Raw genomic sequence first — 24,256 nt, 5'->3', positions numbered from 1 at the left:
ATAATATTATATCGTACTGATCACTGAAACCATTGTAGGTAGATTGGTTTTATCGGTTTACGTTTCAGGATGAACATTCGTGAAAAAAACCCAAAAAAAACTGAGAAAAATAACTTTCTTAATTAAAAAGAACGGGTATTGCAAATTGAACGTGAGAAGTTTTAATATTCTTAAAATCTTTTCTACAAAAATAAAGTAATAACAGATCTAGGGTGTATTGTTTCAAGTCCTAACTCGCGCTATTAGAGTTTTTAAAGATTTGGAGTATATAGGCAGGTAGTCGATGACTCATTAGCGGGAGTCCGTGTATACTCAGTAATCCATTTGGGTATATGGCGTTAATACCCACTTGCTATGTAACTATGTAGATACTGATTATTTAATAGATACATAGTGAGTTTCGCTGAGCGAAATTGTCTCGCAACTATTATTTCTCTACTATGTTGATTGATGTGATATCACCAGTAGTAATGATACTATGTAATGTGTATCAACACTGGCACGTGAGTTGATCAATGTAGTTTCTGTGTTTCTCCTAGTTGCGAGCGTCACACTTGAGTATACAATTTGACTCCTTTTTTCTAATGAAAAAAATATTTAAAAATATGCCCCGACTCGAGAATATTATCTTTTTTTAATTAGATAAATACCTATACATAATGTAGGCAGTTTAGTTGTGGTTAAGTGGTGTCTTACAACGCTGCGCCTTCCGCTGCGAGGTCGCCATTCCAGCACCTTGGGACCCCAACGTCTATCGGTTTTTCAAACTATGTGCCCTGCCCATTGCCGCCACTTCGCGACCCGTTGAGCTATGCCGGTTACTCTAGTTCTCCTACGGATCTCCTCATTTCTGATTTGATCACGTAGATAAACTCCAAGCATAGCTCATGTTTATTTTCATAAAGCTGTGATATATGTGGTAGCCTAGTGGTTAGGACGTCCGCCTTTTAATCGGAGGTCAGGGGTTCGATCCCGGGCACGCATCTCTAACTTTTCGGAGTTATGTGCGTTTTAATTAATTAAATATCACTTGCTTTAACGGTGAAGGAAAACATCGTGAGGAAACCTGCATGCCTGAGAGTTCTCCATAATGTTCTCAAAGGTGTGTGAAGTCCGCACATGGGCAGCGTGGTAGACTATGGCCTTCTCAATTTGAGAGGAGACCTGCTGAAAAGCTTTGCTGAGGTCATTGAGCATTGTATTGAGGTCTCTGGAGAGTCTGCAATAACGACTATGTCATCGACAAATCGATTTTAGTAAGTAATACTTGGATAATTATTGATATTGTATTGTTAGATTTTGATTATTCGTAGATCGAAACTGTTGTTTATCGCGGTAACAATAATATGTTTGATTTTTTATGAAAAATCTATCAAGTCATAGTTGTTTAAAATGATCCACTATAGGCGCTTTTAGCATAAATATTTTCAGGTACCAAGATAACGACCTAGTAAGGCCAGGGACCCCGACCTGTCATGGAGCTATTTATTTATTTGGATGAATATGCAAGGTAAGACATATTCTGTGGTATTTTTAAAAATGATTTAAATGTAGGGTTTGCTGACCTACTTTGGAACTCGCTGCAGTCACGCGGTTTGTTTGACCAAGGATTTAAAGTCAACGCTCTCGTATAAATATAGTCGAGTCAGTTGTATATTTACATACCTAAATACTACATAACATGGATAAATTTTTCCCTATGGAGACATATTTCACCCTTTACCCTTTCAGCTACTCCATCCAATCTAATATGAAACAAGAGATAAAATAAAGTAATGCTGCATGATTTGAGTGCCAGATTTTGGTGGCATGCCAGCTTGTTCGACGGCCGACGCTCGTAAAACATTTGATCTTGAATGTTTGCTCGGTGCGGCGTCGTCGCGGCGCGCGGCGGCCGCGTTTTCATTAACTTTTTACGATCGAAAACATTCTTACATGTTTGCGACTTTCAGTTGATAATGTAGGGTGGCTAGGATTGCATATCGTAGCACGGGATGCTTTTTCCTGCATGGTTAGCAGTGGGAGGGCGGGAGGTGCATTTCGCATGCTGCATGTTGCATCTACAGATTCGACCTGTTTCAGCGGATTATAGCAAAATTCAGCTTTTGGTTCACAGCGGAATAAGAAGTTTCGTATGTAAATCAAAATTGGCGCTGTATGTCTTAAATATATAAAAGGAAAAAGTGACTGACTGACTGACTGACTGATCTATCAACGCACAGCTCAAACTACTGGATGGATCGGGCTGAAATTTGGCATGCAGATAGCTATTATGACGTAGGCATCCGCTAAGAAAGGATTTTTGAAAATTCAACCCCTAAGGGGGTGAAATAGGGGTTTGAAATTTTGTAGTCCACACGGACGAAGTCGCGGGTATAAGCTAGTATTTATATAAAAAGCGAGCAAACGCAAGCAGGCGGGTCACCTAATGTTAGGTGATTACCACCACCCATGAACATTTACAGCACCAGAAGAACCGACAATGCGTTGCCCGCTTTTCGTTTGTTGGTCCGCCCCTTGAGTAACTCCATTTTAAATGTTGGATATTTTTGTATGTATGGATATTTACTTCTAATCCATTAATTTACAAGTCTACCCAGAGCTTTAAATGTGTCCCCTATAAGTATAATATCTTCACTGTTGGTTAAAATTCTAGGCAAGAAGTCGTCGATTCCTCTGAAGAAATAGATACAATTATTATTATTATTTCAAAGGACAGCGTGTGGAACGAGGCGTTATTGCAATGCAAGAAAAATCCCAGGTTTGATTCCTATGTGGATGAGTTTTGGATCTGAGTCGTCCCTATATTTTCGAAATTTATTTAGGATGCATTCTACAATTAGTTGCACGGAAGCACTGCAGCCTAATTTATGTCGTGTTGCACATTTTCGATAACATTTTTGCCTAATTTTTAGGGTTCCGTATGTCTGTCTGTCTGTCTGTCTGTCTGTCAAGCAACCTACAGGGTACTTCCCGTTGACCTGAAATCAAGAAATTTGGCAGGTAGGTAGGTCTTATAGCTGTATAGTGAATTTAGGGTTGCATCACACAAAAAAATTAAATTCTGGTCATGAACAAATAATTAGTAAGTATATTCAATTATCCAAGTAAGATAAGTATATCAAGTGGGGTATTATAAAACAGATTTTATATTTATTTTTATGAATTATAGTTTCTGATTTATCGTGCAGAATGTCGAAAAAATACGACTGTAGTACGGAACCCTCGTTGCGCGAGCCTGACTCGCACTTGGCCGGTTTTTTTTGATATATCTATGTATATATAAATGAATCCTTTAGTGTGGTTTGATGGAAGTTCTTTTAATCCAAGCCCTTCAATGACTCAACAACCTAATCATTTCGAAACGAGAATCGAAATAAAAGTCTCGTTTGAAATGTAACTTGGGACTTCCTGCAAAATCTAAATAGATGGTCAGCTTATTTGAAAAAAATCTGCTTGTTTTGATCCCAGAAAGGTTTAAGAATCTCCTTATGGCCTATACATTAGGGTTAATGGCGCCTAACTAAACTTGTATAAGTCTGTTACAACTCCCTCGCTAGGTGTTTGTTCGCGTCACAGCAATCACAGCCTTATTTGTACGGCTTCTGTTACCATTTCTATCAGATAAGGTTTTATTGTGTTGTTTGATAATAATTATTTTTGTTGTCTTCTCATAACGGCTAATAAGGATGTCTGTAAAAGCCTAGAACAAGAGTGGATTTTTATGCTATGAAATAAACGTTATGGTTTTTTGCTGATGATACTGTCAATTTGTACCTATTGTAAATAACCAATAAAAATAGATATAGTAGGTACAGGTCGAGATGACAATCGGGGAGGGAACGCGTTTGGGTGTGCGGCTGTGTCACAGATTAGAGAAATTCACTCATCTGTGGGGTGTGCGATACCCACATACCCCGATTACCATCTCGACCTGTCGCGGACTATAGGTAGGTACTCAGTCCATGAGTTTCATACTCTTAAAATAATACAACGTTATGTGAATTGGCTTAGTCCGAAACTGAAATGTACCAAATCCATAGGGATGTACCTAGTTTGTTGTTCATGGCCGCAAAGTCTGTAAATATAATACGGTCTCTAATATTACGTGACAAACAACAAAAGTTCTTCTATAAAAGATAATAATTTGCCAGCACGGCGCCTCTAGGGCGGTCAGTCTGTAGCAGATCGATACTAAATGTGTTACTTACTTGTAGAAATAGAATGTAAGTAGGTGAACGAATCAAGATTTACTTGCTTACTTGATTCGCGACTTACGTCATCCCTTGTAATTTATACCTTAATTTGTACCTTCTGGAATAATTTTGGGCTTTACTTTCGAAGGTAGAGAATAATATCAAAGACAGTCTTTGAATAATTCATACTATTTTACTATATTTTACTTTTTACTATCAGTAGGTACCCTTATTATAAATGCGAAAGTGTGTTTGTTTGTTGGTTTATTGGTTTGGCCTTCAATCACGTCGCAACGGTGCAGCGGATTAACGTGATTTTTTGTATGAGTATAGATAAAGACCTGGAGAGTGACATAGGCTACTTTTTATCCCGGAAAATCAAAGAGTGCCCACGGCATTTTTAAAAATCTAATTCCACGCGGACGAAGTCAGTCAGTCAGTAGGTACAGTTATGTTATCGTTTTACGTATTTCCTTGTCGAATTTGTTCTCAATATGTAACACAAACCGTCCATACGTGGCCCATACTTTGTCATCAAAGTTCAAATTCGTTCTTTCTTCGATTAAAAGGTCATGCGAAAATGTTAATCGACAAACTGTTTCATGGACAGTTTTTAGGTAGAAAAAGAGGAAATGTTTCTTTATTTTTATGCATAGATCGCTGCGTCCAATCGACTTTAAATGTCCAGTCGGCTTTCAAACTATGCTACCCGAGACTCTGAGCTAAGCCTATCCATCACTGTCAGTCTATACTGCAGTGAGGCGCATCCTAAATGCATCATAGATTCTTTGAAAGATTCCGACTAGGGGATAGTAACCGGTCAGTCGAAGAGAGGATTTTTTTTAAAATGCAGTGCAGTGCTTTTTAGGAGTTTTTAATAGAGAACAGCTCGCTCCAGCGATGCGAGGGACTGCAATTACTTTTATACACGGCATAAAATTGTACTTACTTATATATCAATCTTTGAAAAGAGCAACCACCGAGTTTTTAGGAAAGGCATTCGGAATCAGTGCTAGATGCATTTGACGATTCAAAAGTAATCGCAAAAGTTTAATTGAACAAAAACTATTGCGATTCTATTCTATCTAAATATATAAAAGGAAAAGGTGACTGACTGACTGATCTATCAACGCACAGCTCAAACTACTCAACGGATCGGGATGAAATTTGGCATGCAGAAAGCTATTATGACGTTGACATCCTGTTGAAAAAAGGTTTTTGAAAATTCAACCCCTAAGGGGGTGAAACAGGGGTATGAAATTTGTGTAGTCCATGCGGACGAAGTCGCGAGCATAAGCTAGTTCTAATACATAACGCCTGACCACTATCTCATCTGCAAAACGGATTAAGATGGGACACCTATAATAGGTATGCCTATTCGGAGTGGGTAGGTAAGATCTTGCGAACAGGGAATAAATACGCAAATGTTTGCGGATTCATTGCGAGTAGATGGAAATAATATTGGCTACATAGTTATGAAAATCCACACGGTCTATTCTATTGTGGCTTTTATCCGATACATCTAAACCTGTATTAACTTTTGCTTTATCCTATAAGTATCTTAAAATGGTACAAAGGTAAAACATACAAGACATTTTAGTCAATAAAATAATTTTAAGCTTAGTTTCAAGAACTAGTGGCAAGCGTTATCATTTTTTATCTCAACAAGAAAGCTGATTATTTTTTAATCTTTAATGCGAAACGGTGATATCCTGCCTAATGGTTAAGACGTCGACTTAGTATTCGCAGTCGTGGGTTCGATCCCGGGCACACGCCTTTAACTTTTCGAAGTTATGTGCGTTTTAAACAATTATTTATATCACAATGTTGGGAACCATGCATGCCTGAAAGTTCTCCATTATCTCAAGGGTGTATGGAGTCAGCGAATCCGCACTTGGCCTTCTCATTTTGAGAGAAGACCCGTGCTCAGTAGTGAGCCTGCGATGTGCTGAGGATGATGATGATGATGAATCTCCTCTTTAACATGGGATTTTTCGGATTTAACACAGCTGTAATCTTCTGATTCTAAGTAGATCTTTCACAAAATTAAACCGCTTTAACGCACATTAGTGTAACGAATGGTTCAGACGCGGTGATTAGTGACTTTGTCTACAAATTGGTGTGGTCTCATTTGTATTCCTTAGCACATGCGCTGCGTCATGTTTACGTTTCCAGCAGACCAACCGGAGCCTCGAAATTGTTTACTCGTAGGTAGCCTTGGGAAAGTAAGATTCCTATTTTAAAAAAGGTTTCTTTTTGGTTTTAGGGTTTCGTACCTCAAAAGGAAAAACGGAACCCTTATAGGATCACTTTGTTGTCTGTCTGTCTGTCTGTCGGTCTGTCAAGAAACCTACAGGGTACTTCCTGTTGACCTTGAATCATGAAATTTGGTTTGTAGGTAGGTCTTATAGCAGACATTCGGGGAAAAATCTGAAAACCGTGAATTTGTGGTTACATTTTGGATTGGATTTTCAATTTTCAAAGTAAGATAACTACCTATATCAAGTGGGGTATCATATGAAAGGTCTTCACCTGTGCATTCTAAAACAGATTTTTATTTATTTTTAAGCATAACAGTTTTCGCTTTATCGTGCAAAATGTCGATAAAATATTATTGTAGTACGGAACCATCAGTGCGCGAGTCTGACTCGCACTTGGCCGGTTTTTTTGGGTAGTCGTGTAATAAAAATTACTCACCCATTCTGCTGCGGCTCTTGGTTCTCTTCAGAATCATTACTGACGATTGACTCTAACATCTGTATCTTCAACATTTTAGTTGGTCACATGACAGTGAACTTCTGTAGTCACTTGACGCGAAACTTTGTTAACTTTACTTCAAATCCACTTCACGGGAGATCTGCAACAAAAATTAATAGATCGTTTTAATCCCTAGTAATATTCTTACATGTCTTCGAACAGTGCGTGTTGCCAGTGATGACATATGGATCCGAGACATGGTCGCTAACTATGGGCCTCATAAGAAAGCTCAGAGTCACTCAGCGGGCGATAGAGAGAGCTATGCTTGGTGTTTCTCTACATGATCAAATCAGAAATGAGGAGATCCGTAGGAGAACTAGAGTAACCGACATAGCTCAACGGGTTGCGAAGCTGAAGTGGCAATGGGCAGGGCACATAGTTCGTATAACCGATAGACGTTGGGGTCCCAAGATGCTGGAATGGCGACCTCGCACCGGAAGACGCAGCGTTGGAAGACCCCCCACTAGGTAGACAGACGACATCAGACGAGCCGCAGGGAGCCGCTGGATCCAGGCGGCGCAAGACCGTGGCGTGTGGAAGTCCCTACAAGAGACCTATGTCCAGCAGTGGACGTCTATTGGTTGATGATGATGATGATGAATATTCATACATGTGAAAGTGTGTCTGTCTGCTAGCTTTTCACGGCCCATCCGTTGAACCGATTTTGACGAAAGTTACAAAGATAGTTTGCATCCGGCGGGGTGATTACGTAAGTAAAACTTTGCAGTAGCGACTGCAACGCGACAGCAGTAGCAATGCGATAGTTCATATGCTGTCTCTCTTCTTCTTTTTCTTATTTTGCTTTGTAGCTATTGTTGTCTCTCTCTAGCCGGACATCTGACAGCAATGATCGCGAGATTTACGCCTGTCGCAAGCCTGTCGCGAGATACGTAATCACGCTGCCAGCATAGGCTACTTTTTTCCCTTGAAAATCGAAGAGTTCCCATGGGCTTTTAAAGAAACCTAATTTCACGTAGTCGGGTGGTCACCATCTATTTGAATTTTGAACTATTTAAGTAGGTGTATTAAATTATGTTAATGTTTTTTTTTTTTTTTTTTTAATTAAAACTTAAAGCTAGCCTTATCTAATTACTATATAAATCATGACCGCGTGGAATGGTGCCAAGAATACTGGCTGCATTTCCGCGCTGGACAGCCAGGCTGATCCGCTGCGCAAAAAATGAGCCAGCCCTTCTGTCACCAGTTGAGGTTATTAATCGCGGTGAAATGTCTCGTAAAATTTTTTTAGCACTAAGACTCCATGGCCCCAGGCCCCAGGGTCTCCACGGCAAACGGCACAAAAATGTAACTCTCTATAAGAGAGGCATACTTGCGCCGCTTGCCGTTTTCAGCTGTTTCTGCTGCGGCTCCCGGTCTTGATGCTTATATGATATGACACGGGGCCAATGTGTCAACGCAAGTTGCGTCCCACAATGTTTATTTTAGAAGTTTTGTTTTCCTATGTAATTGTAGGTTTAGAACTGTTAGTAGCCTAACCCTAATTCGCTTCGACTTCGGCGAAAATTATTGTATGACTTTGTCCATTTCAATTCTAAGACAGATCTATAGAGCGCACTTTGACTTTACTCAGACTTAAGATTGAGTTAAAACGAGACAGATTTATGTGAGAGATATAGTTCTGTCTCGTTTTAACTCAGTCTTAAGTCTAAGCTAAGTCAGAGTGCGCTCTATAGATCTCACCCTTAGTACCTACGCTAAAGTTCTATCAGTACTCAGTAGGTATATTTAAGATTCAATAGGTAATAGGTAGGATTTAACTTACTTAGTACTTCGAGTAGGTTATGTAATTTAGTCCTAGCACAACAAATTCAAGGTGAATTCCTTTGACCCTTGTAATTAATTATTGAAATCTTACTTTGGCATATTGGTTTATTTGTAGTAGTAATGAATTTCACTTCAAAGATCTACCTAATTTGGAATACAGTTGTAGATTACAGCTCGCACGGGGGCTGTGCGGGTGTGCGGGGCGTTCCCTCCCCGATTGCCATCTCGACCTGTCGCTTACTACACGTACAATTTACTATTCGGAATCGTTACAAGTCTTGCCTATTGTTTGACTGTTTAAGGGATAGATCCTCCGCGTCACGCTTATCTTGGGATCTATTGTAATGTTTACTCCATCTACCTGCTGCTGTCCCATGGTGACGTCACAGAAACTATACTTTCGTCTACTTTTTTTCTATGAACCCTACATCACACTAGCGAAGTTTTTAAAAATTTTGGGTATATTAAACATTTTAGTCGTTAGTTGCGTGGGAGTCCGTTTCTACGCGGTAAGTGCGAACCCAAGTGTTGCACCAATCATTGGTTTGATGTGAAGTACTTGAAAGTATGGATCTGGCATCAGAGGGCACAGCGCTGTTTGATGAGTAAAGTGTGGTGCCTAGCACCCAACACCACCGATGTAGAAGTTTTGACTCCTTTTTTTGATATTTTTACCACAGAAATCCACAGACATTACTATGTCTGTGCAGAAATCTGAAAATGAATAGAAATAAAGCGCGTAAGGTTATCGCCACCTCGTACAACCCGTTTACTAAAAGATTAGACCTGGCGTCGATAAAAAAAAATAAAATAAAATTAAAAACTCAACAAGTGGCAGATAAAAATTCTTAGTCTATCAGTTACAAAGATGCGAACATACACGTACTATGAATTTTTGTCTGCCACTTGTTGAGTTTTTAATTTTTAATCGACGCCCAGGTCCATTATTTTAGTATAAACGGGTTGTAGGCACACGAGTAGATATATAGACCAGAGGGGAAGCTTCATACTAGCGGCTGGCTGTAGGTTCACTCACTCTAGCGCAGCTCACGCACACCACGACATGTCACGGACGCTCCGTTTGCCGCCAAACTGGGCGCACGGAGCGTCCGTGGCACGTCGTGGTGTGCGTGAGCTAGTGTGAAGCTTCCCCTCTGGTCTATAATATCTACTCGTGTGTTGTAGGTACGCGGTCAAGATTGCAATCGGGGAGGGAACGCCCCGCACAGCCCCCGCACTAACCCAGTGCGGACGAGCGCGGGTGAGTGGTGACGTGTGAGTGTGCGGGGCGTCCCCCTGCCTCATACCCCGATTGCGATCTCAATCTGTCGCGGACTATAGATGGGTAAACAACCATCAGAAAAGTTATGTTTTTTTGATTATTTTTGTATAAGAGAGTGCCTCAAAATTAGCAATACGGTGTCCCAGTAATAAGGAAACAAAAGATAACTTTCTATACTTAATATTACTTTACTGAAATCCTGTGGTTTTTAAAGTAGGTACCTACTTATAATTAATACTACCAGTATATACATAGCACCAGTGGAAACCAGCCTACTGATTCGCTAACTCAGTATCTAGCACTGAATGATACCCTGCCATTGAGCTCATTTGACATTTATTTTTAATCCATTGAAGGTTTTCTACGAAACATTATATTGATATCACTCAATGAAGCAGCAATGTAGAACCAACCAATGTCAAACGAAATCTTGAATTGGATTGAATTGAAAAATGCATAATCTTTATCATCACACTGTTAATTGGATATCTGCATAGTTATAAGGTAGCCAACGGTATACAAAGATTTTTTATATATCTAAATTAAAAGTAAAAAAACAACAACATTAAAATATTAAAACTAAAATAAATTAAACTAAATCTAAAACCTCATCGAGACCACCGCAGCGAGGCATTGTACCCAAGATGCTGGCAGCATTACCCCTTTGAATGGCCAAACTAATTCTTAGACCAATAGCAGCCAGCTCTCGGGTCCCCGGTTGACTCGATAACGCTTTTTGAAATTCCCTCAAAAAGAGCTCGAGCCCCCGGGCCCCACGGCGTCTCCACACAAGTTATAAGGTGCGTTTGATATCATAGGGGTTCATGTATCATGAAACCTTTGTCTCCTGTATAGACTGTCCCTTACAAAACTTTTCTTATCAACGAGAAAACTTCGCGACGTACGTTCTCGTACTTATATCCTAACTTGTGCCCGAGTTTTGATTAAAATATCTTAGTATTTACTTACCTAGATAATATTGCCAGTGTATTCATATCTTCATATGGAGGCGAAATAAGGTAGGTACATACTACTTAGGTACTTAAGTACGCGGGTGTGACCCAAAACTTCTGCTTGGCTTAATCCTATAGTCACTAATCCGAATATTATGTGTAAGGATTATGAATATAATAATATAATATGTAGGTATGTTAACTAAAATGTATTTAGGGAAAGTGATAGCCCTGAAACTTTGAAAAGGGTGTCGCGGATTATTAGGCAATAGAAACCCATTATCTGCTCGAAAATTAATATGTACAAGTACTTACTTACGTATGTTTTGCTATGTAAAAATGTTTGTTTTTCAAAAGGTAAAAGTTACCAAATTCTCTTTTCATCATCATGATCAACCCATCGCCGGCTCACTACATAGCACAGGTCTCCTCTCAGAGTGAGCAGGGTTTGGCCATAGTCTACTAAGCTGGCCAATTGCGGATTGGCAGACTTCACACACCTTTGAGAACATTATGGACAACTCTCAGGCATCTCATTAAAACACCCACTTGTTTTGTTTAAAGTTAATTTATTCATCCATTCAAATAACTACAAAAGTATTCCGTTCATGCGAATAATATGAAAATTAAATAGGTATATATGTCAGTTCGTTGTGCCGTATTTGCATCTTATGAAAAAGGTTTTTCATAAATATGTAAAAAATCACGTGAATATAAAAACTTTTGAACAAAGAACCGGCCAAGTGCGAGTCAGGCTCGCGCAACGAGGTTTCCGTATATTACAGTCGTATTTTTTCGACATTTTGCACGATAATTCAAAAATTATGATGCATAAAAATAAATAAAAATCTATTTTAGAATGCACAGGTGAAGCCCATTCATATGATACCATACCTATACCTATATAGTTATCTTACTTCGAAAATTGAAAATACAAATTTTTAGTTCATGACCACAATTTTTTTTGTGTGATGTAACCACAAATTCACGTTTTTCTCTCCTCTTTGTAAGTCATTGCAATATCATAAGAGTAGACTTATTTAAGTCTAGTAATTAATAAGAACATACGTTAAAAATAAATAAAGGTAAATACGGATCGACCTAAGACAGACCATTTCAGTGAAATAAGAACTTCTTACTTTTTCCTAGCATTGAAATGGTGAAAGAAAAACAAAAGGTGTCAAACGCGCCCTTCTGCGGTGGGAGCGAGAACAGTGAACTGAACTCCGATCAAGGGGTAGGGAGACAGTATGGCGCTTACCTCTCCCATACCCCGTATAAACTGCCGAAGCAGGTTTGTTCTATTTTAGAGAGAGTATAGGTTAAGAGTCACTAATAATTTCAACTCGTGACGTAATAAATTACGCCTTACCGAGGAGAGCTGGACACCCGAAGTACCAGTATCATGCCTTCCTCTTATACTCAACTTTATTAAAAACTCTAACATCGCGATTTAGGGTTTTAAATAAAATAATAAACTACATAACTATTTCAGTAAAAATAAAAATGCGAATTTATTGACTATTTAATTAAGATTTTTTCAAGGAAATAATATAAACGAAATATCTCAAGAAATATTTTAAAAATTTGGTACAAAAATATTTCTGTAAAGTGCCATCTATTTTAACCACTAAAAATCATTAGAGTAGAAAATAATTTGTATTGAGGGTAGATTTAAAAATAATTTGACAACTGCCTGCTGTTTGTTATAAAGGTTTATAAAGGCTACACACATGCAGTTTTAACTTACTTCGGTGAAATCAACTAACAGTCGGAATGTACTGTTCAGTTGACCTAATGATTTTAAGGTTATTTAGGTTTGTCGTTCAATCACGTCGCAACGGAGCACCCGGATCGACGTGGTTTTTTGCATGGGTACCTATAGTTAAAGACCTCGAGAGTGACATGGGCTACTTTTATCCCGGGAAATCAAAAAATCCCTCGGGATTTTTAAAAACATAAATCTACGCGGACGGAATCGCGGGCATCAGCTAGTAATCAATAAAGTATTGATTAACGGCTCACTCTCATCGTATTACTCATTGCTAAGCTGACCTCTTACCATTAATCATGTACTTAATAGTATTTTTGGGATAATAATGCGGTGGATTCCAGAATCTGTCCGCATACCACTTGACTGAAGAGATATCAACTCTTAGGTTTTACAGTTACTATCAGATGTTAACGGTAATAATAAAATCAGTTTGCTTTCCGAGGCACGGAGAAAACAAAAAGCCAAATTCTGACTTCCAAATTCGATCAACCATCCAGTTACCAACTTGGGTCAACGTCGCTTAACTATTGCAATCGATTGATATGCAAGAGCATTAAAAAATAAAGATATTTTTTGAATTAAGCCGTACTTCCCTTGACACTAGCATAAACGTATTTTAAATTTTATTGTAAGAGGATACCTACCCGGCTTGTGCTGGAGATTCAGACTACACTAAAAAACCAATTAATAAACCATCTTCGCATTGTTGACTTTCTAATGGGTAATTTCTAATGGGTTTGGGGCACATTTGCTGGATGGTTGCAAAGTATATGACGGACACAAACTTTTTTTGTTTCTAAATTGTCTTTGGTCTGGTCTAGTGGTAGGCTTCGGTCGTGGCTAATTACCAACCTACCGACAATGCCTTGCCGTCAAGCGGTTTGGCGTTCCGGTACGATGCTGCGTAGACACCGATAAGGGGTATGGGTTTAATAAAACTGATGTACCCTTTCAAGTTAGCCCGCTTCCATCTTAGACTGCGTCATTATTTGCCATGAGATCGCAATCAAGGGCTAACTTGTAAGTTGTAACGGAATAATGAACCGGCCAAGGGCGAGTCGGACTCGCGCACGAAGGGTTCCGTACCATCTATAATATAAAAATGAAATATCGAGAACAGCTGAACCGATTTCGCTAATTCTTTTTTTATAATATTCCTTGATATACGAGGACGGTTCTTACGGAGAGAACAGTTTAATTCAACCTCCCTCTCAATTTTCTAAACTCCACCCGAGCGAAGCCGAGGCGGATCAGCTAGTTATCAATAAAAACGGCATAAAAATCACGTTTGTTGTATGCGAGCCCCCTTAAATATTTATTTTATTCTGTTTTTTAGTATTTGTTGTTATAGCGGCAACAGAAACACATCATGTGTGAAAATTTCAACTGTCTAACTATCACGGTTCATGAGATGCAGCCTGGTGACAGACGCACAGACGAACGAACAGCGGAGTCTTAGTAATAGGGTAACCTTCTCTTAGTATAACCCTTTGCTTTGGGTACGGAAATCTAAAAATCTATTTCAAAAATGTTCTAACGAATGTTAGTAAAACGCAAAACTTTCTCCATAAATTATAGATAACTAAATTGATTTTCTAAATACAAAAAGGGATGACAAATTCTCTGCATAGTGGGATTTGGCGTTCAGGGTGTTAAGCCCCTACTTGCCGATTGTTTCTGTATTCTCATACTTTGTTTATTTGCAGTTCTGGATCTGTATCAATTACTGGATGTCAGTATTAGCTGAATCATACAGTCATCTGAATGAGCGGCCTCTTAGACCGGTAAGACCGCAAACCGGCTTCCTATGCAGAGACGGTCATCCCAATTACATAACACAAGGACTGCTACTTATATCTCACAAGCATAAAAACTGTCATAGCGCGATGCAGAACTTTTCTTTATATTTCACAAACCAATTGCAATATTTAACTTTTTATGATGAATATAATTGTAAATACATATTTATTTTATATTAAAATAAGTTTTTTTTCAAAAATTGAATATATATTTTGTTTAATTTGCAAATCACTAATACTAGTTTTCTAATAATAGTTTTCTGCTTTCTACAACTTAACATACGTTTTTATAAATTCTGTTATTTAGTATTATTATTTATATATAAATTTAATGTTAATACAGTTTATCCAAAAATACAGGGGGCCTAATTAGTCCCAAAATGTAGCTTTATAAAAAATCGGCCCTTGGCCCTCAGCTTATAGAACGGCATCGTTGGTCTGGTTGTCGGCTGTGGATGGCGAGGTCCTGGGTTCGATTCTCGGGTCGGGTCAAAATATATTTAGAGATTACGGTTTTCTGTTAATTCTTTTTATTTATTCATTTTATGCACGCAAATTACATTTTCAATTCATATTTAGCCAAACTGCATAGTAGTTTGTTGGCGAGTTTGCGCTCAGAAAGGACACACCGTGCACTTAGCTTATTATTATTACCACACTATCCATACTAATATTATAAATGCGAGAGTGTGTCTGTCTGTCTGTATGTCTGTCTGTCTGTCTGCTAGCTTTTCACGGTCAAACCGTTCAACCAATTTTGATGAAATTTGGTACAGAGTCAGCTTACATCCCGGGGACGGACCCAGCTAATCCCGGAAAATTAAAGAGTTCCCATGGTTATTTTAAGAATCTAAATCCACGCGGACTAAGTCGCGGGCATCATCTAGTAATATTATAAAGGCGAAGGTTTGTTACTTTTTCACGCAATTTAAACTACTTAGAACTGGACGGTTTTTTCTGAAATTTGGAATAGAGATAGATTATTATACTTACCCTGGACTGTTACTGTTTACCCATATTCGCAATAAATAAATTTGAATTGAATTGAATTGAATTGGATTAACCACCTCGGGCCTATATTATAAATAATAAATAAATAAATAAATAAATAAATAATCTTTATTTTTCACACTTAATTTCACAAACAATAACAGATGGGAACGATGATCCTGCACAAACGCCCATAGGCATAGAATCAGTACCCATATTATAAATGCGAAAGTGTGTCTTCAAAGTCAAAGTCAAAGTCAAATGATTTATTCAAAATAGGTAATAAATTACTCTTTTTGATGGTCAGATGTTGGATTTCTGTCTGTTTGTTGGTATGTCGTTAGAACGTTGCGTTGTGGTGAAGGTAATAGGAAGTTAAAGGGTCTTTAATCGGTGGGGAACAGCTGATATTCTTTCAGGTAAGTACGTTTTTTCCGGGTTCCCTTTTTCAGATTTTCACCCTTCGCCACTGCATAATTTTTTTAAAAATATAAATTGCGGATTTTATGCGCTTTATATTAAATCGTATGGCGCTATGGTGGAGCTCACATACATACATATTACATAGACTGATAGATTATTAAATCATAACTCTTCTTTTTGGCTCTGCCGTAGTCGAGTAAAAAGAGGTGTCAAGATCTTCTTCGGCGTTGGAGTTGAGACTCCTGACATGCACTCAGTGCCAAATGCCAGTCGACATCTATAGAGGTAGGTGCACTGGGATTCCAAGGTCACAGGATATAGTACCTTATTACCTTATAATAAGAGGGATTTAGGCCAGCTCCCTATGTCACTGGTTTAACGCGAAGAAACGGACACCCCAACTGGTATGAGAATATTTCGTATATCTATCAAAAAATTTAAAAACATTGTTATCGCGATACAGAATTCTTACCTGAATCTATTTGTCTATTTTTTTCAAATTGTTGGGTCGGGTACAACTAGGGTGTGTTCCTATTGTTAGTTTTTTTGCTAACACTCGAGCGTTAACGCTCGGTCAGAATGTTTACAGAACAGTCGATGTATAAGTCCACGACAGGTTGAGATGGCAATAGTGGTATGAGGCAGAGTGACGCCCCGCACACCCGCACATCATCCGCGCTCGCCCGCACCGGGTTAACGTGGGGGATGTAGGGGTGTGCGGGGCGTTCCTTCCTTGATTGCCATCTTGACCTGTATGTCGCGTACCTACTATTTAGCCTTTATTTTACCATCCATTTAAGCTGATTATTATTAATTAATTTACACTAAATAAGGGGAATTTATAAAAAAAAAATAAAATTAAAACCGACTTCTATACCACAAACACTAAAAATTAAAAAATAATTGAATATATTATTATGTATACGAGAGTTAATATAATATGTAGTATAATAAGTATAATGATAATATTTTTTGGGTTCGATGCCAATGAGATGCCAATGAGGTGTTATTGTGCATACGTGAATTTGTGGTTACATCACATGTGGTCATGAACAAATAATTAGTTTTTCAATTCAAAATCAAACTAAGATAACTACTGTACATTCTATAAAACAGATTTTATTTATCTTTATGCATAATAGTTTTTGATTTATCGTGCGAAAAGTCGAAAAAAAATCGACTGTATAATACGGAACCCTCGGTGCGCGAGCCTGACTCGCCCTTGGCCGGTTTTTTTTCAATCATCATCATCATCAACTGATAGACGTCCACTGTTGGACATAATTCTCTTGTAAGATACCTACATTAAATATACGCCTGTATGCGTAATTCTGAATTTGATGTGGGTGTTATTAACAAAGTTTCTTCCAGTGACCTCTTACCAACGAAAGTTTCTTTTCTAAATATCATTAAACCTACACCTACATAATACAATTTTAGCTGGGCTTGCAAAAAATACGGAAGTAAATTAAGAATTTCCCAACAGAATTAAAAAAGTTTCCGTTTTTTAAGGTTCTCTTTCTCATTTAAAAGCGCGGAAAAAGTAAAATCGAGGCAATATAAAACTTTTTACTCCATTTTGTCTCGTTCTTGTTTTCTCGAAACCAAAAAAGAAGTTGGGAAAGAAACTTTTTTGTTTACATATTTTACTGGCTTTTCTTTGTGACTTTCAAGTTTTATATTCCTCGTGTTTAGACTTTAGACAGGAGGATTGCTTTTACATTGTGAAGGAAACTCCTTGCCAAATTTCGATTTTGAATAGTTACAAGTTACATACTTACCTACTTTTACTTAGCTACGAATACTTACATCTATAATATTATGTTCATAAAAAACTAATACCATCAAGTCACGGACAAGACGAGAAAAGAAAATAGGTACAGCAATTGTCCGACAAAACATAGCTACTTACCTAATTGATACATCTATAACATCAAGTATAATATGTCTTTGTTCGCAGAATCAGGCACTGGGAAGCAGTAACTACGTAAAGTTGGACTTTAAACAAGACAAAAGAAAAACAATCGATCACTAGATGTTTCTTGTTTAATTTTCTCAAAGTTTAACTTTAAATGGATGGCGCCACATCTGCTGAGAGTAAAGTTTCTTCTTAAGTTACAACACAATGTACAGGATCCATGCGATCTTCAAACGACAAAAGACATTAAATACAACTCCGATTTATAATTAATATAATATACTAGATGATACCCGCGACTTCGTCCGCGTGGATTTACGTTTTTCAAAATCCCGCGGGAACTCTTTGATTTTCCGGGATAAAAAGTAGCCTATGTGTTAATCCAGGGTATAATCTATCTCCATTCTAAATTTCAGCCAAATCCGTCCAGTAGTTTTTGCGTGATTGAGTAACAAACATCCAAACATCCACACTTTCACATTTATAATATTAGAAGGATATAGGTACTAGATGATGCCCGCGCCTTCATCCGCGTGGATTTAGGTTTTTAAAAATCCCGTGGGAACCTATTGATTTTCCGGGATCAAAAGTAGCCTATGTCCTTCCCCGGGATGCAAGCTATATCTGTACCAAATTCGAACGGATGGACCGTGAAAACCTAGCAGACAGACAGCAAAAATATCCACGTGAACTAAGTCGAGTTATAGAATGAATAAATAACACCGATAAGAACTTGAAAAAATTCCCTTCAGGAGAAATTAAAGTCAAGTCTACTGCTTATAAAAGTTGTCCAAAGACCAATATAAACGAAGCCCAGCGCTCCTTAGTGTCTCTAATCGTATTACGTATTTAATCTGTCGACCGGCTTTTCAAGTCTCAAAAGTAGTTGTCAGCACTATAATAACTTGGATTCAGCGAAACATTATTGTGAATGGCAGCTCAATTAATTTTCCGTGACGAGAACCACGTGCAGAATAATAATGCTTTATTATTCATTTATTTGCACTATTAAGAAAAGCTTCCTTAGCGCGCTCCCCAGCACTCTTCATACAAACGTAGTTTGGTTCTCATTTGAATATTAAATATTAACCAATAAAACATTGTGAAGTTTTATTTAAATACGTCATATTATATTATATTATAATGCCCGCAACTTCAACCGCGTGGATTTAAGTTTTTAATAAACCCCGGTGGCTCTCTTTAATTTTCCGATATAAAACGTAGCTATACCATCTCCAGGATGCAAGCTGTATCAAATAAGTGATGACGGTTTTTAGATTTTTTCCGTGGGAACTCTTTGATTTTCTGGGACAAATAGTAGTGCATGATCTACAATTTTGTCCAACCTATTTTTATGATAAAACTTACCATTGCGCGTTGGCTGAAAAACGCAAAATCTATATTTTCGAACTTTGAGCTTGAATATTTATTTTTTGCAAATGTCGGATCGATGGGGACTTTTCACTTTTCATTTATAATGGTGTTCTGAACATTCATGCAAATTTTTAGCTCTATTTATACAAATTATTGTAAGCTTCAATGTTTAAATTGACTTATAATATTAAGTTAGTAGCTGCCCCGGCGAACTTCGTACCGCCTAACAGTCGATTCTTTCTCAGGATTTTTTTTTTATTTTTCTCTCCTTAAGAACCATCCTCGTAGGTACTTCAAGGAATATTATGAAAAAGGAATTAAGTAGCGAAATCGGTTCAGCTGTTCTCGAGATTTGCGATCAGCATCACATTCAGCGATTCATTTTTATATATAGAGATAATAATATGGATACACCTACACTCGTTTGATTACAATTCTAAAAATAAAATTTACAACTCACAAAAAAAATTGCTCCGTAAAATATAACCGTAGAAAGAGGCAGTAATTTCGCACGGATGTCTCTCAAAGGATACATTCTGCTAAAGCCTGAGAGGTAGATTTTATTTTTATTTGGCTTTATACCTTAGTGCTTTAAAAATAGAGATGAATTTTGAATGGTGTTTAATATAGGTGTGTAAAATAAAAGGGTCGTCGGGTTGTCCCAATACCTAATGTTTTATATCTGTGCTTTTCAGGAACCTTTTAAAGAAATATGTTACTAAGTCGATCTTGAAATTTCTCTCTCGTATAAGATCCTCAAATGACAACTTCAGAATTTTAAGTTAACGGGAAGTACCCTTGACAGACCGACAGACAGACAGACAACAAAGTGGTATAGGGATTCCGTTTTTCCTTTTGAGAAAAAACCCTAAAAAAGTAGCCTAAGTAGGTATGTCCGTCTCCGGGATTAAAGCTAACTTTGTACCTTTAATTAAAATCGGTTAAAACTGAAAAGCATGGGCCGTGAAAAGCTAGCAGACAGACAGAGATTCGCATTTATCATATTAGTAGGTATGGAAGTATAGATTTAAATTCAACGAGCGTATAATATTATTTTGTATGCTCCCAAGGTAAGCTCCCAGGTATTATGAAAAGCTTTTAAAAGTTTCTGTTTTGCGCGTTCTACATGCTTACCGTATTTGCTTATTGTTAAGTTAGAAATGTCTTGGGATAATCAAGATATTTCTTATATTATTACATCTAAATATATAAAAGGAAAAGGTGACTGACTGACTGACTGACTAATCTATCAACGCACAGCTCAAACTACTGGACGGATCGGGCTGAAATTTGGGATGCAGATAGCTACGAGTATTATGACGTACGCATCCGCTAAGAAAGGATTTTTGAGAATTCAACCCCTAAAGGGGTGAAATAGGGGTTCGAAATTTGTGTAGTCCACGCGGACGAAGTACGAGCATAAGCTAGTAGCCTATACTTTCGTCGGGCAAAACCACAGACGGTCGCTAGTTACTTATCGATAAGATGGACAGAACAAGTGCGATGGTTACAGGTTAACGGTAGTTCTCTTATAATATGTACGATGAAAGCAGCAAGCATTCGAGATGAGTTGAGACAAACAGAGAAGTCAAGAGAGTAAGAAACGATTGAGAAGAAGAATAATGAGAAATAATGATACCGCCAAACCAAATATTCACTTCCACCTTAGAACTCAAATGTCGTTTTCACAAAAAAATGAAATAACCTACTAAACACAAATTGGTTTATTATCCCAAAACATTTTCCCCGTAGGATTTCGAGAAAAATTGTTTCCAACTGTTTCCTAAAGGCAACTTCTTTCATAGAATAAACAAGTTCGCGAAATGTTAGGAAACTTGTTTGACTTTGAAAATCTGTACGGATAGAGAACGTTATTTAACTTTTAAAGTATCGACGTTCAGTCTCGTGAACTTTGCAGATGCTACGTGTGTTGATTTTAGTTTGAACGGACGATTATAACTTTTTTATTCGTAATGCGCTCCAAACTAACAAACGTGTATAAGTCCCGCAAATTGCATAATGCGCGTGGCCGCCATTTTAGTGAATAGTGACGTCAGCACTAGACTGAAGTTTCGAGCTGATGGTATATTTTTATTTCGGCTCACGTCAAAATGACGTCATTTCGATATTAATGAGATATGGTTCCAGCGGAATAGCAATTTGCGGGACTTATAGTACGCGACTGATCGAAATGGAAATCGGGGAGCCGCGCTGACCCAGCGCGGGTGAGCGCGGGTGACGTGCGGATGTGCGGGGCGTCCCCACGCCTCTTACCCTGATTGCCATCTCGACCTGTCGCGGACTATAGTTTTGATCACACTTGAATACTAACCAATCAAACTGTATGTTTTCTAGACACGGTTTCTAGGAACTATCTATGTCTGCAGAATTCTAGATTTCTGTTTAGCCTCATGCTGGACGACAATAATGCGTGGTCGCAACAACAATAAAAGTAATGATTACGTCTATCCCCGAATCCCCGATTAGGAGGTCAATGGAGTGGAAATTTTACAAGGACGTGTGATTTGGAATTGGATGACTATAGAACTATAGAAAAACTATAGAAACTACTTAGGTACTATTGGGTGACCTGTGTCTCTGATGGTGGCCGCTGGCGCACACTGTGTACACTGTAGGCCAAAATTCTCACGAGGCAGCTGCGCTTGGTATGCGCCCTGCTATATATTTTCGTTCTTTTTCTATCGAGAAAATTTAATATCCGTCACAAATCACACTGTGAGAACTACATGCTACATTTTCCTCTTACATATTCAGATTTCAGAACACTATCCGATCCGATATATCGGAGAAAATAAATCTTAGATATAAGAGGGCTATTGTCGCACAATATTTTGATATAAACAGTATGAGAACTGTTTGACCATAATCCTTCACATGTGAATTTTAATACTTCACACAACTTTGAGAACATATTATTATGGAAACCTTTCAGGTATACAGTTTTCCTCACAATGTTCTCGTACACCGTTATTGCAAGTGAAATTTAATTGCGTGGTCAAGCGTGCGACTATAAAGAATAAAAAAAAGGTTGGAGTGCGTTTGTCTAAAATGTGCATACCACTCTTGCACTGAAGGGCACCTACCGATATCGTATCGGCGAAACGTGAAAAGTGTCCCTAACCAATATCGTCAATATTCGAGATCGGATCCTGTGTCAACAGATTTTTATACGCCTACATATTATTATGTTTAGTGACGACTTTATATTATGTGAGGATGCCTATTTTTATCCAAGCCGAAAAGCAATCTTATATTGTAATCGTGCGATAAATTATTGTCAAATAGAATCGTGAACAATCGAAGTGTAATATAGGTATACTAGCTTATGCCCGCGACTTCGACTAGGTACACAAATTTTAAATTCCTGTTTTACCCCTCTAGGGATTGAATTTTCAAAAATCCTTTTTAGCAGCCAGATCCGTCCAGTCATCGTCCAGTAGTTCGAGCTGTGCGTTGATAGATCAGTCCTTCAGTCAGTCAGACAGCTTTTTTTTAATATAATACAAGAAAAAAATACAACGTGAGAGGGCAGCGCGGCGCAACGGTAATTGCATGGTACATATGATACAGTTTTCTCCAACGTTTAATTAATTATTTTCGCTAACCAAACTGAATCTAATTTACTACATTATTTACGGCATGACAACTACACTATAAAGAACACACGTTCAAATCCTAAATCGTAGTAGAATGCCGCCATTGTTTCTATAATAATAGGGTTAATAACCGGCCCGTCTTTTCCCGGACATGTCCTGGTATTTCAAACAGAAAGTTCTGAGATTTGGTGTTAATTAGGTAGAAAGCTATCTTTTATAAACGTTTCAACTCTATTGACGGGTTACCTATAGTGCTCTAGTTCCCCATTTATACAAGGTTAATAAAAAATATCAGAAAGTTCTCGGCACGTAATTGTTATCTTTAAAACTAACAACTTTTGTTCTTGTTGTTCAAGCTTTCTGATATATTTTGCCTAGTGGTTAGGACGTTCGCCTTCTAATCTGAGGTCCTCGGGCACGCACCACTAACGTTTCGGAGTTATGTGCGTTTTAAGTAATTATAAGTACATCACTTGATTTAACGGTGAAGGAAAACATCGTGAGGAAACCTGCATGCCTAAGAGTTCTCCGTTATGTTCTCAAAGGTGTATGAAGTCTACCAATCCGCACGTGGCCAGCATGGTAGACTATGGCCAAAACCCTTCTTTCTGAGAGGAGACCCGTGCTCTGTTGAGCCGCGCGATGGGTTGATCAATGATCATGAATAGCAATACAAAATAATCACCAACTAAATGGTATGGCTGGATGTAGGAGTCCTTTATATGCAAATTCAACACAAGCGCTAAAATGGCCCCCGATGGAGGATGATGGAGACAGCTTGTGAAATAGCGGATCCATTCGAAGCTTAGATCATCTTCAGCTTTAAAGGAGCAACCAGAGAGAAAAAGAGAGCATCTTTCCACAAAGTAACTTTTTATTAATTTTTATGGTGTCCTATTTTAAAAATCAAGACTTGGCCACTCCGTATAGTTATAATAAATATTCCGTGCGCGCGCGCAGGCGTGTTAAATATTTCGATAGAAAGTCTCTATGGTATTGTTGAGGCTGTCCACGTCCTCAAGGGATAGCGACAATATAAGATTCTCATTTGTAGGTGGTCGGACTACATTACATGTAGAACATCACTTTGATTTATTTGAGTCCGAAAAACTAACGAAAATAAACATTGTTTCTTACTACCGGTGCTTACTACAGTGTTTTTTGGGTTCCATACCTCAAAAGGAAAAAAAGGAACCCTTATAGGATCACTCCGTTGTCTGTCTGTCTGTCTGTCTGTCTATCGTGTCTATCAAGAAACCTACAGGGTACCTACTTCCCGTTGACGTAGAATCATGAAATTTGGAAGGTAGGTACTTAGTTCTTAGAGCAGAAATAAGAAAAATAGGAAAAATCTGAAAACCATGAATTTGTGGTTACATTACGAAAAA

The 24,256-nt window shown here is 38.0% G+C and overlaps 1 protein-coding gene across 2 annotated transcripts in view; it reads right to left on the bottom strand.

Moving 5' to 3' along the window:
- RapGAP1 (Rap GTPase activating protein 1) overlaps positions 1-24,256 on the bottom strand; it is a 303,995-nt gene that overhangs the window by 235,867 nt on the left and 43,872 nt on the right. For both annotated transcript variants that reach the window (XM_069504890.1, XM_069504889.1), the window contains one exon: positions 6,894-7,053. In XM_069504890.1, coding sequence (XP_069360991.1) covers positions 6,894-6,930 — 37 coding nt within the window. In that variant the 5' untranslated portion in view covers positions 6,931-7,053. The remainder of the gene's footprint in view (positions 1-6,893; positions 7,054-24,256) is intronic.

The sequence above is a fragment of the Maniola hyperantus genome, chromosome 19, assembly GCF_902806685.2.
Source record: "Maniola hyperantus chromosome 19, iAphHyp1.2, whole genome shotgun sequence".
Lineage (NCBI taxonomy): Eukaryota > Metazoa > Arthropoda > Insecta > Lepidoptera > Nymphalidae > Maniola > Maniola hyperantus.
Note: the sequence above shows the minus strand (reverse complement) of the source record. Positions and strands in the feature narration are given on the sequence as shown.